At 37.0% G+C, this 19,196-nt stretch overlaps 1 protein-coding gene across 1 annotated transcript; it reads left to right on the forward strand.

Annotated features, from left to right (window-relative positions):
• Positions 1 to 8,585: 8,585 nt before the first annotated feature.
• On the forward strand, positions 8,586 to 19,154 carry tecrl2a (trans-2,3-enoyl-CoA reductase-like 2a). Its single transcript, XM_067434847.1, has 13 exons — positions 8,586 to 8,700; positions 11,466 to 11,516; positions 11,596 to 11,647; positions 13,603 to 13,647; positions 14,064 to 14,167; positions 14,246 to 14,361; positions 14,439 to 14,544; positions 14,755 to 14,827; positions 15,686 to 15,729; positions 16,374 to 16,431; positions 17,437 to 17,525; positions 17,614 to 17,659; positions 17,828 to 19,154. Exons 1-13 carry the CDS (start codon positions 8,677 to 8,679, stop codon positions 17,953 to 17,955), a joined length of 936 nt encoding a protein of 311 aa, XP_067290948.1. The 5' UTR covers positions 8,586 to 8,676; the 3' UTR covers positions 17,956 to 19,154.
• Positions 19,155 to 19,196: the final 42 nt, after the last annotated feature.

Genomic DNA, 19,196 nt, shown 5'->3' on the forward strand with positions numbered 1-19,196 from the left:
TAGGACCCAGTGCTCAGTTTCTCTATATAGAGCTTTATAAGGCCATTTAGAGGTAAGAGTCATGAAATATGTTATTTGAAGTTGAAAAAAATGAAAGAATGTGCTTAAATTATTTTTTCTTGAACAAAAAAAATGCCAAAAATATAAAACATTATCAAAATAAAAAGATATAAAAAAATAAGTGCGAGGAAGGGATGAGGCTTAATGATGTTCTGAAAATGTTAGCACAAAAACATTATTTATACATTGTTCATGCAACATTTTTTCTGAAATGTTTTAGGTTTTAGTTTTGTTTTTTCATTTTATAAATGTCACTACTAGTTTTGGAATGTTCAGAGAACATTTAAAAATAGCATTCCCATAATCAAATGGAATGTTCCCATAACATTGGCATAAAAATAAAAATGTAAAAACACATTAACCTTACAACCTTTTAAAACATTACAAAACCTGGATGTTTTGAGCATTCAGAGAACATTCAGTAACGTTTAATATATTAACTTTTTTGGAACTTAACGGGAACATTAGGGAAGAATATATTTCTGTTAGCTGGGCTTTTAAAGATGGAGACGTCAACATGGTTTTGTTAAATGACTGAATACATTTGTTTACCTCCTCTCTAACCCCCCCCCCCCCCCCCCCCCCCCCCAAAAAAAAACTATGGGAAATTCAATGCTTTACCAACAGTGCTCTTTTCTAGCACAAAAGAACATAAATCACTTGAATAAACAAAAAAATATGTTATTTCCTAGCTGAGGTGAACATAAAATGAGTCTAATAAATAGCTCCCTAAAACAAGGAACACTAGAGGGATTTCCCTGCTGTGCCAGCTCACTAACATTAATTTACAAATTAACTTAAATCCCTTGTACTGTCGAAGGGAAACTGGCGTGAACTGAAGCACAGCGGTTGCTTTTAGTGCCATTTCAGCTCTTTTTATTCACGTTGGTCTCGGTGACATTAGGATGAGGCAGCAATTAGCCTTCCTCGGGCCCTCCATGAAAATTTAATTTAGCGCTCCATCCACTGCGGCCAAAACGCACCTACCAGGAAACACTCAGCACCTCAGATCTATATGGATTTTCTCTAATGAGCCATCTTAAACGGCACAATGGAAAGCAGACAGATGGTGAGGGAAGCAAATGAACAGGTGTTGGTTATTTTGGATAAAGCCTGTATGAGTTCAGGCAAAATTACTAGAGAGACGTGAAACAAAACTCTGACACTTCACAGGAATTGAAATCCTATCACAGATATCCAAACGGAGTGAAAGACGGCAGACATCTAACTAAAATCAAAGGGAATCTCAAAGAACATGGTTCATGGACGTGCAACAAAGCAATGGGGTAAAACAAACACCATCATACATCATAAATATAATAAATTACGCAAAGGCAGCAACAGCACAATAGTTAAAATATATAGCAAGTCTTGAAAACAAACAGATGACAGCCTTATCTTTTCATTTTTTTTCTTGAACTTTCAGAGAAATGGTCTTACCATGTGTCAAACACAGCCAGATATTATTCAGAATGATAAAATGAATTACCGAAAACGCTCAAATTAAAATGTCAGCTTCACAAAAGCTTCATTATTGCAGGCGTTGAAGTTACATGGAGTTCATTTTTTATTATATTGCAGGATTATTACGTGTTCTATTATTTAAGATAATCAGGGCAGACTTGAAATCAAAATCAATTCCTTACCTGGGCAACTGAAATTGGCAGTGCTTTGGGATGCTAAGCAGATAATAATCAGCAAAAACTGAGGATAGAAAAGAAACATATTTAAGATGCAGACAGGCACACTTGCAGGGTCAATGACTGAAAAAACTGTTGACTGCTGTGGACTAAAATAATAATTTAAAAATAATAATTAATTAAGCCTTCAACTAAAGACCTAAATGTTCTCAAGTTACATAACAGTTAAAAACACTTTCAGAAGAAGGACATCTTTAGAGTTCTTTCCTTTCAAAGGTGAAGCACCCATGGGTTGAGGGTTTGGCTGATTAGCATGACCCTGTTGGTAGATGCCATAATTACACCATCTAGTATGCATTCACAATTAGTCCTGCATCAGCCGCATAAACTGCCACTGAGATAAACAGAAATGTTCACTGATAGCTCCAAGGCCACTTTCTAAGTTCCTCCACATTTGAAGGATTACAGAAATCACAGATGTTTTAACAAGATTACAGCACCCTCTAGCGGCAAATTGAATAAGCACTTTTATTGTCAAACAAGATCTTTTCCTGCTCGCCTTCCTTGCTTTGCTTTGAATGAATTCAGACAATCATACCTTATATTTCACGCAATTTTATTCAGGCAGCTCTTTATCATGTACACTGGGTTAAAAACAAAAGAAGAGCTGGGTAAATATATGTCAGAACCGGTTCTTTATTTAACCCAGTTTATTTTTACTTAATACATTAACTAATGTCTACGGATAAACATAAATCCACTAAAAAAATTTAATGCTCGACATTCCTTCTTGATCATATTTTACAGGCTATATCATATTTTATATAGTTTTAATACTGCCAATATTTAAGCTCGTTTAACAAATATCAGTAAAAATAAAAGTAAAGTAAAAATGTAATTAAATTAAAAAGTAAATTAAACATTTAGAAGTAATTCAAGTGCAATCGACCTGTCTCTGTTCCGTTTCCACCGGAACGGCGCTGGATCTCCTGTCGGAGCTTGTATCACCTTCAGCGGGGGAAATTTTAAATTTAGACCGCCGCCCTTTGTTTCACTTGTAGACGAAATATGCGGTGACTGGCTTCATAACCCCAGTAGCCTAACTGTATCAGTATACAGTTCTGAGAACATATAGGCTACATTATAAGTGTTTATATTTTTTATATAAAAATAAAAAAACATAAGGCATCGCGTTTCCATCACGCGAAAAGACTGCTTGCCACACTTGTTTAGGTGAGTTTAGGGATGGCTGACGCGAACCTGACGTTTCGACGCTGTGTCGAGATCCCGAAGCCCGGATGCTTCGAAACACTGCTCCGAACTGTGATTCGACACACCCATGTCACGTGACTACCGCTAAACGAAGCACCGAAGTGTTTCATCAGGTGCGCCTGTCGAGACTGCTTTGATTAAAAGGGGCGGGGACAAACCACACAGTCACACATCTGAGTGAACCTCATTCCCCACAGTTAATCCATCTTCACCTCGTGGGTTTTTGTGAGAGGAGAGAGATTTTGTGAGATAAGTGAGATTTATTGTGCGCTATGGTTAGTTATATTTAGGCTAGATTTAAATGAGATAGGCTATATTGACTGATAAGTGACCGATAGGATAGATATAGGCTAGTAACACATTCATATAGGCTAAGTTAGAATTATAGATATAGAATATATAGAATTAAATATATATAAGATATTCATAGGTGATATATATTTTTGTTTTATTTTATTCGTTTATTTAATAGGGACCAAGCATATTCATGAACATTGTTGTATAAAAATACACCATGTAAATATGCCAGAATTAGTAAAAATAACTACTTTTCATCTGCAGTCCCTATAGGCAGATAACAAAAATAACAAAGACAGCCAACAATCATACAACATCATTCACCAAAAAACTAAACAAAAAATTACACAAATGGCAAGACATTGTTCATTCACCTCTATACTACATTCAGATTTACGGTGTAAGTGTACATGTGCTATTGATAAATGTATGACAGTTAAATATGAGTACACCTCTGGTTTTCAAGAAGCCACTGTTTTAAGTGAGTTTTAAAGGTGTTGAATGTAGGACATTCTCTTATTGAAAGGGGCAAGCTATTCCAGAGTTTACCACCTATTACTAACAAAACATTTTGCCCAAAAGTGGTGAGCCTAAATGGTATCACGCAGTCTCCTTTGACATAGGCCCGTGTACCACCTTCACTGTCAAGTCTTTGAAAAAAGCCATGCAGTGGAGTGGGAGCAAGATTGTCACATTTTGTATACTAAACAAGTGTACTTAAATGCGTAAAATTATCAAAGCTTAAAAATGTATGCTTCTCTAAAATATCACAATGATAAAATGACAATGCTTTTTTTAATCAAAAACGAAATCTCGTACTACATCTGGTGTGGGAGCATTTCCATTTGGAAACACCACATAAAGTGAGATTTGTGTATTGTATTGACCCAGAATGCAGGATCCATTAACCTAATTTTCAGTAATTTTCACTCATTTGTATGTCATAATTCATATTTTTTAATAAAAATGTTATGGAACAAATGACACATTGTGGCTTTATTTCTTTTAATAATCTTAATTTTTCAAAAACAAAACTAAAGTTATTTACAATGAGGAGGCTGCAGGTTACAAAACCAAGTAGTTGTGAGCCAGATGTTAAAAACGTTTTTGTTTTTTTGTTTTTTTACATAGTAGATCACAGTCAAGGTTATTTCAGATCAATACACGCCAGTGTCCACTAGATGGCGTCATGGAGACGGGTGTCGGGTGTTGTTTCGAAGCTTCGGCACATTTGCTTCAACTGTTTCAGTGCTTCACGAAGCCTCGGTCTGCCCATCACTAGGTGAGTTAACAGTTCGGCTACATCACGCCCCTATATGTTGCTTTGCACAAAATTAAACGATACAGCACAATAACGAACTTATAAAAAATAAAATGTACACAAACCTGTATTTTACTGGACATGAACCAATTTGATGGAACTGCTGCTTTCTCCTGACCTGAATAGGCCGCAAAAAGGCCGTGATAAATAATGCTGCCTGCCTTGCCTTCGAGTGCAATCGGAATTATCATAAACACGAGTTTTAGTATTTAGGTTAAAAAAAAAAAAAAAAAAAGAAAAGAAAGAAAGAAAGGAATTAATTAAATAAATAAAAAAAAGTTACAAATAAATAAAAAAAAAGCACGAGCTCATCACGTCAAATTTTTGACATGTTTAGGCTGTGAATTTTTTTTTTTTTTTTTTTTACATTACAGAATTACGTATTTACAATAATTCCGAAGGCAGCATAATTTTGATATCCAAATTCTAGAGACATGGGCGTGCCATAAACTTAAAACGTGGGAGGGAGAACTGCTGTGACAGCTATGATTTATTATTTTTTCCCACCAAAAAGACAGCTAGATCGTCTTGTCTTGCCATTAACGTAGCTAGTGCATTCACATAGGCCTACGAGTAATCATAATTTAAAGCATAGCCTATATTTTACACATCGAAAATCGACTTCATTTGACAGAAATTACAGAATTGGCAATTGGAAAATACAGAATCTGGATAGCATCGTAAATATGGTTGTCAGTGCATGTGACACTGTATAATGTTAGTTTTAATAAGGTTTTTTCAAATAAATAGGCAAGAATAAACCTGTTGTCTTCTATGATTCCTGTTCATTCCGACAACAAAGCACTTGAATGCAACAAGCTCATAATCACGACTTCTGAAGTGTGAAATGTCTGACAGCAATTGAAGGCAGCGTCATTCAACGCCTGGGTTGTTATGACCCAGGATCTGGGTAACATGAAAAATACCTAAACACTGGGTTGTTACGTCTGACCCAGAAGCTGGGTAACATAAAACTACCCAAATACTTAAAAAATGACCCCAAAAGCTCAGGATTTGGGTAGAAAAAATAACCCAATAGTTTTTAGTGTGGGTTGTACTTGTGTGCTCATTTTGCTCTTAAACACTGAAGAGGAACTCTTTCTGTAAGCCGACTTCCTGTCCACTTTTCCTGAAGTGGCCTGAGTGCCTTAAGCAATTCAGAGTGTCTCTTTTGAATTTCACATCTCAATGGCAGCTGGGTCAGAGATTCTGTGAGGGGGGATGCCTGAGAGGCTGAGCCAGCACTGATGTGGGAAAAGATGAGAAATAGAGGATTCCCATCATGATAGAGGAGCCAGTCTGACCTTGAGAGATGTCACCACGACTTCTGAAGAATAAAAATGATTCTATCCATCTATCATCTATCTGTGGTGGTTACAGAGGTTGGTTCAGAATGGCAGCAGATGCTGTCATGGACACTGAACGTGGTCAGCACAGCAGAAATATGCAAACTCTCTGAAGTGCCGGCAGCTTTCTGAATACATGCTTTGCACTCAGAGTTTGCTGCATGGGCTGAGACCAAGGGCCCTTTGCCTCTGCACTGCACTACACTTGAACAAAGAGTCAAGCTTCAATCACCATGTCTAAGCCACTTGATGTGACCAGAATTGACAACAAAGACAGAGGCTTTAATGATGAACACCTGTTGAAATGCAACACATGATGAGCATGAAAATAATTGAGAATAAATGCAACAAACTTTGTCTGTTTTAATGCTCTTTAAAAAAAAAAAAAAAAAAAAAAAAAAAATCATGCCTTTTAATGTTCTCACTAAATTTGAATGTGATGGCATATACCTAAATTATATTATGCACATTATATATTTATATTTTTTAAATATATTATTTTAAGCTCTGTATAATAAAACATGGAACATCTTGAATTTCTCTCTTTGTTCATATACATTTTTTTATTTATATGTCCGGATTCACATCGATTAAGCAATGCAGAGAGAAAAGGGCACTTATAAAACATTTTGATTTAACAATGCTTTCGTCTGCACAAATTAGATGGCTCTAAAGTATATTGCAGGCAGTTGTATTGGAGTGGAGGCAGATTTGAAGTGCGCAGCAGAGAAAATACTGCCAAAGTAGCCACTGTCAGGCTACACAACATACTCTTATCTCTTGATTTCTTTACTATATTCCCCCTGCTGTAAATATGTTAATATAATTAGCAAGTAATAGAACTCATTTGATATGATATGATGTGATATATGATATTATACTTTATTGTCAGACATTGTCAGATTTAAATGCATTAGATCACTGTAGCTAATCAGTAACTACTATTTTTCATCATTTTGTTTACATAATTTGCCCTGAAATGGTTCCAGCGGTTAGCAGCTCCTCCCCTTTATTGAAACAGCCAATAGCGTTTTGTTAATACACAATTCCAATACACAATAAAGCCACAGTTCCCTCCGAATCTCTAAACGTTTACCATCATAATCTCCTTCATATCGCTTTGAAATACAGCATTCTGTGCAGAATTCAAAATGCATCCGATATGTTTTGTTGTCTGCACACACTTGTGCATATGATCCGCTCTGTGCGTTATTTATAGTGTAGGGGGCGGGGCTTCAGATCCTAGAGCGTATTTGATTGGACAGAAGATGTGAATCTGCAATGATGTCATCTAAATCTGTGATTTATTTTAACGTAAGCGAGAGACTGTACGTTTTGAATGCTTATATCTCCTAAATGCGAATTTTGTCATTGTTTTGGAACACACCAGCTTATTTCTAACCTTAAGGCTAACATAGTCATACTAAAAAACTTAAATTTTGATTTCATGGGGCCTTTAAAGGTGCACTATGTAGTATTTTTGCAGTAAAATATCCAAAAACCACTAGGCCATTGTTATATATTTTGTTCATTTGAGTTCTTACAATATCCCAAATGTTTCCAATTATTTGTAAGTTGTGAGAAAATTTAAAAAAATGTAACCAAGGAGCCGGGACGTCTGAGAGAGTCACCTGTCAATTGCGTCATATCTGCGTTACCCTCGGTTTCCGGTTTTATTCTGCAGAAGCGCTTTACTCTTAGCAGTGTGAACAAGTGTCACAGCAGCCGCTGAGCGAACGCACAGAGTAACGTCATAACATCATTTTAAACACACTTAAATGTATAATTTGATAAACAGAGCTGCATTACCTCATACTCATGACCGGAAAAGCGGAAATTGCGCCGGCGACTGTGTCTTGTCATAATAAAAGTCCCGCTGCTCGCGAGCCGTGTGTTGTGTAACAATCCCTCCAGCAGCCTTGCTCAGCTCCTCCACATTCCTCAACAACTAACTAACCCTTTAATAGTTACAGGAATGTTAATATTGTATTACTCATGTCTTACTTATTTGCTGTGTAGTTATTCATTAGGAACAGTATTCTAAAGTGTTAGCATTTTTTGTAGATCATAAATCTTACATGATCTTCCTTGTCCAGGGTTTCCCCTGCAATGGCCTGAGCGGCCGGGCTCCAGCATCCTCACGACCCTGCAGAGGATGAAGTGGTTTGGAGAATGGCTGGATGGATTTTGAAAATCAGATGAGCTGTAACAGAGCAGTTCACTGTGTATGTGAAACATGGAGCATCTGTCTGCTTTTCAAATGTCCCTGAAGAAACCCTGAACATAAACATTTAGTGGCTCGAATGCACACACTGAACTGAACGTTGCATAATACCCATGGTATTATCTATCTATCTATCTATCTATCTATCTATCTATCTATCTATCTATCTATCTATCTATCTATCTATCTATCTATCTATCTATCTATCTATCTATCTATCTATCTATCTATCTATCTATCTATCGATCGATCTTAAATTTGAGGGCCTGCAGACAGATCAAGGACAAGATTACAGACCAAGACAGGTTTCAAGAACGTATGATCTATTCAAATAGAAAGAGATTAAAGACGGGAGAGAGAAAAAAGCAGAGGCGGGGGTGAGTGTGGGAGGGGAGATGGAGAGAGTGAGGGACGAGGGTTAGAATGGAGAATTAACATTGGCATTACCACAGGAAAGGACGGAGCTGCCTGTCCAAATCTGGGGGACTTAACATTACATCAGACAAGGGCCCTGGAATGAGCAGAACAATATTTTTTGAGGTAAGGCATCAAGCTAATTTACAAGATGACATGCTTTTTGTACAACTTTAAGCTATGGGTGTCGAGGGCCATTCATTTCTGTTTCTAAAGAGTAAATAGCATAATTCCAACAGAAACAATACAAAAAGATGGAGATCCTTCACCAGAACATGACTAAAACTGACAACCTTTTATAGGCCTATTATATATTAATGCTTGTGTTTATTCAACACATGAATTTGAACAAAATCATAAATGTGTGACAGTAAAAGTGATTAAATATGTTACATTTTAGACTAATTAAAAACAATCAAAGCCTTTTTTAGCTAAAAATGTGTCTTACGTCAGTCCTCGGTTCATCCAATTGGGTGTCGTACTGTAAGAGCAAATTTGCTGCATGCTGGTTTGCTTTCATTTTACACTTGCTGAACATAAACAAGTTAATATAATTCAGCACATAAACGAGCGGCCTGTCATCTGAGGAGGATTAATGGCCCACTCATGCATTTCCACTGCCTACTGTAAACACCGCCAGAGGCTGCTGTGCTATTGATTAACACACACTATATAAACTATCATTAAACAACTTTCAAATTAAACGTACAGAAATCAAACATGTAAATGTAATTGAACTATCTGTCAGCAAGATAAGTAAGCAAAGAGAGAGAACGGACAAAATCGAGCTTACAGCGTGGATACAGAATTATGTCATGTTTGAGCCTGGTACATTCCTCATCATTACTGCTGTATTTACAGTACTCGGGGGATGGGTTTGGGTATAACACAAGCAGAACGTCCTGTCAATAGCACTCAGAAATGCACAGAGTGCTTTTATTGATTACTCTGCCTGATTGAAAACAGGACAATTTTACTGCTTAGTCTTTGTACACGAGTATGAAGGGGAGTGACTCATATAATTCATGATAAGGAAAGGCAGAGCGAAAATAAGTGTATGCAGAAATATCAAGAGTCCGGACACTATTGAGTTATACATCACGTCCCAAATAAAACCGTTTCAGAATGAGATAACCAAATTTAATCAGATTTCAAACCACATTAGGGTGTGCTATGAATCTATAGTTATCGAGTGTTTGTTTTATTGAATATTTGTATCTTTTATTTTACTTACAAGAACACCCTGCTCAAAAGTTTTCATTGGATATGTCCTTCGGATGAGACGTTAAACGAGGCCCTGGCTCTTTATGGTCAATAAAATTCCCAGGATGTCCTTCGGAAAGGGATGTCACTGTCAAAAAAAGGTACATTGCTATCACTAGGGCGGTACCCTAAGGTACAAAACTGAAAAGGTACTATGTACCTTTAAGGTACTAATTTGCACTCTTGAAGTACTTATATGTACCTTTTAATGTACTAATATGTACCATTTAGGAGTGAGTAAGGTACAAAAGATATACCTTTTCACTTTTGTTCCTTAGGGTACCGCCCCAGTGACAGCACTGTACCTTTTTTTCTGAGAGTGTAGCGGTACCAAATTTGCCAATTGGCCTCTGTCCATCATGGCTTCCTATCCCCATGCTGATCGGCTTCCTCACTCTCCACCGATCAGCTGGTGTGAGGTGGGCGTCTAGTGCAATATGGCTGCCCTCACATCATCCAGGTGGATGCTGCACATTGGTGGTGGTTGAGGAGATTCCCCACTTCTATATGTAAAGTGCTTTGAGTACACAGAAAAGGCCATATAAATCTAACATATTTGTATTATTATTCGATACTCAAGCTTCATTTTCATCAAACACCTGCCATAGAAAGTGTAAGAGTTTAGAAAAATATGTTAAATTTAGACACAAAGCAGATCAACATCAGTTCTGAAGAATAACTTCAACTCCACTGGGATTCTTTCTTTACGTTGAGCATTAGGCTAATCCTATATGTCCATTAGAAGATTATTACACTATAGCCAGTATAAGAGCAGTTTCAGGGTGACAGCTCTGCTGAGCTCCACAATATGTAGTGCTTTCAAGGCAATTTGCAGCAGACTCAACTCACAGTACTCTGTAGATCAACGCTGACACCTTTTAATTAAGATTAAAAGATCTCTGCGCTGCAAAAAGATGCTTCCACTGAATTCGGAGCTCAGACTGGCTGGAAACAGACAACGGCAGAGATTGTTGTTTTGGGATGATTGATGAAGTGAATGCAATGAGCTAAAACGGTCAGAAGCTCTGATCAATAAACAGCGTCTGGACTGTGCCGCCCTCATTAGGTGCTCATCGGCTTCTGCGATAGCCTGCACCAAAGCTGTGTCAGAATGAATTTGGATATTCACATCTTTTGCAATCGTTCAGGGGGAGACGTGTTGCAAATTATTCCTTAAACTCTCCTCATTTTCTATATGAAACTATGTAAACAGCTTGATTGCTTTTCTCCGTTTTCAGTTATGTTATGCATCTTCATTTTTTTTCTTTTTTACATTTTGGGAGAATTGATGGGCAGTTCACCCTGAGGCCAGACCTTCACAGAATTAACTTGATTTATGTTGATTGAATGAAATATAAATGCTTAATATCTGTGCCATGTGCTTTAACTGAAAGCGAGGCCGTAAGGAATAGACGTGCCATGTTTTCAATAGATATACAATAGAATAAGGCTTTTGGAAGATATTTTTGCAGTGTTTTGTCGACAAAACACTTTAGTACACCAGTACAAAACACTTAATTTTAAGATGTAAGTCTATCCCTCAAAGCCTCACTTTCGTTCCAATTGAAAATAAAAGATGGTGCCGCTGTAAATAAATCTGTTAACTCAGCTGATATCTAATCTTCCAGGTCGAAATTCTAGATTCAAAAACCAAAGAACAGCTCTGTTTTCTTGACAAGGTAAGCAGATTTTACTACTAACAATCGATGTTTGCTGCAAAACTTAAAGGTAAATAATTTTATTCTGTTTTTAATGCAGGTTGAACCCCATTCAAGCATAGGTGACATTAAGAGTTTGTTTCACAAGTCATGTAAGTTTTACCCCACGGTGGCATTGTATTATTGTAATTTTACCTGGTCAATTGTGATACCTAAGTTACATTTTACCTGCTCCGCTTTGATGCTCTCATCAACTGTTATTTAATTTATTGATTTAAAAAAAAAATTGAATCCTTTTAATTATTAGACAAATAATGTACAACCGAGGTGGTGAGGTTCAGTTGGTTAACCTACTCACCCTGGACTTGTTCTAATGCTGTATCAAAAGGTGATGATACATGGAAAACGTATCATGTTGCCAAGTGATGTTGCTCGGACACTTTCCAATTGAGAATGGGCAACAAATTTCTGTCTGGATACTTTAGATCGGTCGTGGGCCCTGTGTCTCATCTGGTTTCCTGTTGACAGCAACATTGCTCAAAAAGTTGCCTCATGTATCATCACCTATCTTATTCTTGGAATATACAACACGTTTCACATGGGATCATTTTGTAAAATTATTTTGCATCTTAAAAAATAGCTTGATGCTGGTTGCTATTCACTGCCGGACGAGCGCGTTTCTTTTATGAACCACTTTTTGTGGTCCATAAAAGAAAGAAGGGTATATGGCAAAACCAGGGTAAGTAATTTATGACTTTCATTTAAGTTTCATTTTAGGGGGAACTATCCCTTTAATGTAAAGGAAATAAGTAGAGCAAAGGCTCCGGAAATATTCAGAGCTTATATATAATAAATCGATACAGAAATATATATAACAGAAATACACTATATTGCCAAAAGTTTTGTGACGCCTGCCGTTACATGCACATGAACTTTAATGACATCCCATTCTTAATCCGTGGGGTTTAATATGGAGTTGGCCCGCCCTTTGCAGCTATAACAGCTTCTACTCTTCTGGGAAGGCTTTTTACAAAGTTTAGGAGTGTGTTTATAGGAATTTTTTTATCATTCTTCTAGAAGCACATTTGTGATATTAGATACTGATGTTGGATGAGAAGGCCTGGCTCACAGTCTCCACTCTAATTCTTCCCAAAGGTGTTCTATCAGGTTGAGGTGAGGAATTGCAGACCAGTCAAGTTCCTCTACACCAAACTCGCTCATGTCTTTCTGGACCTTTCTTTGAGCACTGGTGCGTAGTCATGTCGGAACAAGAAGGTGCCATCCCCAAACTGTTCCCACAAAGTTGGGAGCATGACATTTTCCAAAATGTCTCGATATACTGCAGCATTAAGAGTTCCTTTCACTGGAACTAAGGGGCCAAACAACCTGAAAAACAACCCCACAACATAATCTCCTCTCCACCAAACTTTACACTTGGCACAATGCAGTCAGGCAAGTACCGTTCTTCTGGCAACTGCCAAACCCAGACTCGTCAGATTGCCCGACAGAGAAGCGTGATTTGTCACTCCAGAGAACACCTCTCCACTGTTCTCGAGTCCAGTAGCGGCGTGCTTTACACCACTATGTGTGTGAAATATTTAGTGCGGAAATTTCATGAATGGACTTATTGCACAGGTGGCAACCTATCATGGGCCCACACTTGAATTCACTGAGCTCCTGACAGCGACCCATTCTTTCACAAATGTTTGTAGAAGCGTCTGCATACCTAGGTGCTAGATTTTATACACCTGTGGTGGCCATGGAAGTGATTGGAACACCTGAATTCAATCATTTGGAGGGGTGTCCTAATACTTTTGCCAATATAGCTATAACCGCTAAATGCATCAACTGATCAATCAGAAATCAAGTATTCCAGAGTGTGTGATGAACAATATGTACTTCTTTTAAAATTATATTACATGTATTAATAATGTTTAATATCTTTAACAGAGACATGATTTGCTATGCATAATATGCCTATTTGTCTATATAGTTTATTATTCAATAAATTATCCTCTTTTTATGATAGCATTGTGCTATAGATTTTTATTATATATGATAAGTAGGCTATGTAAATTATTGCATGATTTTTCTGTCTTACTGCCAGATCCCAAATGGTATCCAGCTAGACAAGCCCTCAGGCTGGACCCCAGTGAGTATGAGGATATGATAGATCATTTTTTTACGCACACACACAAAAGTTTACTATAGTATGGCTATGGAATTCTGTATTTCATCCGTAATTAAAACTGCATACTTATCCAGTCCTGCTGCTTTTCCCAGCTCTGTTTCTTTAAAGATAACCAAGAAAATACTTCAGGACAGGCATATTCCTTTGGTAGAAACAAGATCACAATTCTTTCATCTGCTCCATTTCCACCAATTTCAACCACACATGCCTTGATCTCTTGATACCTCTGTCGTGCTTTTTAAGTTCTGCATATTTCACGTTTCAGAAAGCTAGATGAGTGCTATCTGTTGAGAGCTGCTTTTGATGCAGCAAGACCTAAACCTAAAACTTTAACACTAGCTGTAAGAAATCTAGTTCTGCGTTTGTGTTTTTTTTAGAAGGAAAAGCACTGAAAGATGATGATGTACTACAGAATCTGCCTGTTGGGACCTCACCGACCATGTATTTTAGAGACCGTGGCCCACAATTGGGATGGACGATGGTAGGAGTGCAGTAGATTTGCAAAATGTAATTATGTCAATATCAAACATACCGATTTAAGTGCATAAATGCTCTGCAGGTTTTTCTGGCGGAGTACATTGGACCCCTCCTGATATATCTCCTCTTCTACGTCCGTGTCCCGTACATCTTTAGCCAAAAATACACCTTCACCTCCAGCTCTCATACTGTGGTCAGGTACATTCTTGAAAAAAGAGAACTTCATTTGGATTTTGAAAGCCATGAGTAAATAACACAATTCAGTTTCTCTTTAGTTTGGCTTGTGCTTGTCACTCCTTTCACTATATCAAGAGGCTATTCGAAATAATATTTGTGCATCGGTTTTCTCAAGGCACGATGCCTCTCAGAGCCATTGTGAGGGTGAGTGTTGAGTCACACTGGTGTGATTTGCTACAGTGCAAAATTAAAATTGGCCTGAGAAGTCATTTGTCGCCATTGTTTACTTAAAAAAGACAATATTGAGTCATTGAGTATTGGATCATTGAGTACAGTTCTGAGCAATTTTACAAATGAAACAATACAGTTATGATTATGTTGAGCCTGTTAATTGGTGATTCTCTGAATTCACAGAATTGTGCATATTACTGGGGGTTTTCAGCATGGATAGCATATTACATCAATCATCCTCTCTACACACCACCATGTGAGTACCAGAAGAGATAAACCTATTTAAAGGGGTACTTCAGCGCTGGGAAGATGAATCTGTATTTAAACTGGGTCATCAATGCAGTAGAAATGTGAAATTATTTTTGAATTTGGTGTCTTCTAGACTGAGAAAAGACAGAAAATGTATTTTTGTCCCATGGGGATGAAAGACTACAATTCCCAGAATGCTTCGCTGCCCTGTGAGGCCATTCCCAACGCCACCGTCATTACTGTGACTGAGTTAGAGAAGACACTACAATTAAAAACTGAACGTTTCTGTTCAATATAATGAGTGAGTCACCGCGCGAGTGTCACAGCACTGAGCACTAACTGCAGGAGTGATGAGAGCTGAGGTAATCGCGACTACATTCGCAGCATACATTCACACAGGAGTTCAGTCTGGCACGCGTTTCAGTTAATGCCTTTGCAAGCTTAACTTTCATAGAAATGAATTTGAGAAGTTAAAAGACTTACATTGCTCACCATAGCTCCGTTTAAATTATCCTGTCTGCAAGCTGAGCTCTCCCTGCCAGCTGAGTGTGATCTCCATCCCCCATGCGCAGATTCAAAGCATGCGGAAATAGCTCCCTCTGCTGGCTGTAGTCTTTAGCCTCTGGGCAAACATTCCTCCTATGATGCAAAAATCGTCATTTTGCATCATAGGAGGAATTTTTCCAGAAATAAAATGCATAAATCTCTTGTCTCAGGGGGATATGAGGGGGGAAAGCACAATAATTTGAATATTCTCCAGGGTTTCTACTGATACAAAGCCATATGCTAATCGCTGAAGTAACCCTTTAATAGTCACTTCAGTTTGATATATTAAGTACTTTTAACATACTTTTATGTTTTACAGCATATGGAGAGACACAGGTCAACTATGCACTAATTATATTTGTGGTACGTAATGTTTCTGTTTAATAAAAATCTGGTACCACTTTGAAAATCTAATATAAAAAGATAATCTGTCATCCTTTACTTACCCTTATGTTACTATGTATTAGTTTTTTTCTTCTTCTGTTCCACAAAAAAGAAGATATTTTGAAGAATATTGGTAACCAGGGCCCCATTGACTTTCATAATATTTTGAAAGTCAATGGCTATCGTAAACACTCGTTCTTCAAAACTCGTTCTTCGAAATTCTTGTTAGTTCAACAGAAGAAATAAACTCATACAGGTTTGGAACAACATAAGGTTGAGTAAATGATCACAGAATTTTTGTTTTTTTTTTGGGGGGGGGGGGGGGGGGGGGACTATGCCATTTAAAGATTGTGGTGTGGCAAGCAGCGGGGCAAGGGACCGCGAAAGCGGGCCGGTGACGAGTGGTAATGAGTACCAGCTGCGTGACACACCGGTCTCGTCTAGCGACCAAGTGACGGGAGCATAAAAGCAGGAGCCAAGGCAGCGGGAGACGAGACCGGTGTGCCACGCAGCTGGTACTCATTACCACTCGTTTCCGGCCCGCTCTCGCAGTCCCTCGCCCCGCTGCTTGCCACACCACAAAGATAAATTAACAAACATGATGTATATTGTTTGTGTTTCAGTTATGCGAGGCAGGCAATTTCTCCATCAACTGGTCATTGAACAGTTTAAAATGTGAAGGTGAGTGCATTTGTCAAATTTCAATTACTTTAAAGCTTAGGATACTTATGTAATGTTAGCCTACAGGGCTCAACATTAACGCCTGTCCGCTTGTCGGGGACAAGTGGATTTTTTTGAAGTGGCAATTAAATTAAAGAATTTTACTTGTCCAACTGGACAAGTATCCTGATTAAACCATCAATGACAACAAAAATAACTAGGGAGTCACCAAACCACGAGACTGATTCTGAATTAATTTCATAATATATAATGTACAGAAGTATATATAATGTAAGAAGGTTGTGCTGTTGAGGCTTGCGCAGCCTAATGAGAAATGGAAACAAATGCAGTGCTAAAATTCAAAATGTAGTTTTTATATTTATAACATATGATACAGTTAAGCAACATTGCACAACCAGCACAAGTGATTGAATACCATCATGAAAATGTGACACTGATTCCATGACAGTTCAATAAACAAGTAATTGATATTATCACTTACATTTTAGATGTAATATTGACTGTTTTTGTTCTATTTCAGCAGTGAAAATAGTTCCAAACAAAGATCACACCAGAACCATAACCCATCTAAGTATTTTCATTACTGAATGATTTAGCGTATAGAACGACTCTGTTGAGTCAATGATTCAATGACTCCTTCACAAACAACTGTCCCAAATGGCACCATAAACCCTTGTAATTTTTCTTTTGTGTAAATGATTTCATTTGATTGCAAACAGCTCTATAGTGTCTTAATATATTGATCACATTTAAGAATTTTAAATAAAAGATGAAGCGTATATTTAAAACAATTACGGAAAAAAAAACAAATAGACAGATTTAAATATGTCAAAGCTGACTGAATAATGAGAAGAACATTTATTTCTGAGAAACTGTATTTCTTCAGAATAAATATAATAAAAATAAATCTGGACAAGTAAATGACCGATTTACTTGTTTCAACGACAAGCACATAAAGGCTTAATGTCGAGCCCTGATGTATGACCCTAGTTTTTTGTTTAAAAGGTACAAAATGTCGGAGGTTCCCACATCCATCCAAAAACCCTTTTACATGGCTCTTTTTCTTTGTATCATGTCCCAACTACACATATGAGGTAATAGCAACATTGTATTAATAAAATCTAATCAAATTTCTACTACCACGGGCTGACCCTTTACCTCATTGGTTAAATGTTCTGTCAGGTGGGTGCTTGGGTGGGTCTGTCCATCATGACCCAGTGCGTTCCAGGTGAGTAACTGCCATCAAACAGCTGTCAGATTTGTGATTTTGAGATATATATATATATATATATATATATATATATATATATATATATATATATATATATATATATATATAATGATACATATACACTGATCTATCTATTTAGTTTTTTTGTTTGTTTGTTTTTTGCAGTGGCTCTCTTCACACTTGTAGGTTTCATTCAAATGACCATCTGGGCCAAAGGAAAACACAAAATATACACCCGAGAGTTTAAAGACTACCCAAACCTCCGCATGTCAATCATCCCCTTCATTCTCTGACATTCACATCAACTTCAGGTCAAAATCCAGAGACATTATGATGTTGGCAGAGAGAACTATGACATCTGAACAGATGCATGTAAATGAAGCTGATTTATGACACCTAGGCAGGATTATGAAAGTTAAATCCTCTTTTCAAAAATATCTCATGGATATCATGTAAGATTATGCTACACATTGTTGCACTTACAATGGTACGCCACTTGGGATTTGATTTGTGGGAATTTGTGTTGACAATATATTTGAGTTGGTTAAAGCATTATACCAACCATCCATGTGCAATATACAGAACACTACCTCTTTAAACAAACTACTTCATAATGAAAGGAAATGTTTTTTCTGGTCCCCTTACATAAAAAAGTACAATGTACTTATTGTGTTCATGTTGTATTGCAAAACGCTTTTGCTGATATTGAGGTGGGATACGGGTAATGATAGGGACAGGTGGTGTGGGTAAGTTTTAGGTGTAAGGTTCAACAGTGTAATTATAAATGTAACTACGGAAATTAATTACAGATTTAATTACTTGCAGGTCATTTTCTAAAATGAAAGTACAACGTAAAAAGATGTATGTACACAATAAGTGCATTGTACCAAATTATTAATTTATATGTTAGTACATAGTAGTTAAGGCCACCTAATATAAAGTGGGTCCGTTTTTCTTAAACACAGTGAGACAGTGAGCAACATCAGGGAATTCAAAACTATATTTTTATGAAATGTTTTGAGCATTTTGGGTCAAATATAAAAAATGACCTTACCTGAAATCTCATTTAACTGGTTATATAAATAAGGAGTGATACCTTTAAACACATATGTCTGGATTGTATTGAAAATGGTAATGTTATGTAATTTTTCTTGACAAGGTTCACAGTGAGCGACTAAATTGTACCGTTTTAATAGTATTATTTTGGTGACTTTTTACAACAACAAAAAAAATCACATTTCTACAGTTCCTTGCCTTATAAGCCATTTCTAGCAATAAATTACAAACCAAAACATTTAGCACTGAGTTCATTTACTTTTCTTTTTTAATTATTTGTATGCTACTCTTTTCTAACTTGGCAAGAATTCTTAAAGGGTTAGTTCACCCAAAAATGAAAATTCTGTCATTAATTACTCACCATCATGGTTTTCCAAACCCATAAGACCTTCATTCATCTGCACATCACAAATGAATATATTTTTGATGAAATTCAAGAGGTTTCTGGACCATCTATAGTCAGCAATTTAATTAACAC

The sequence above is a fragment of the Pseudorasbora parva genome, chromosome 24, assembly GCF_024679245.1.
Source record: "Pseudorasbora parva isolate DD20220531a chromosome 24, ASM2467924v1, whole genome shotgun sequence".
In the NCBI taxonomy this organism is placed as follows: domain Eukaryota; kingdom Metazoa; phylum Chordata; class Actinopteri; order Cypriniformes; family Gobionidae; genus Pseudorasbora; species Pseudorasbora parva.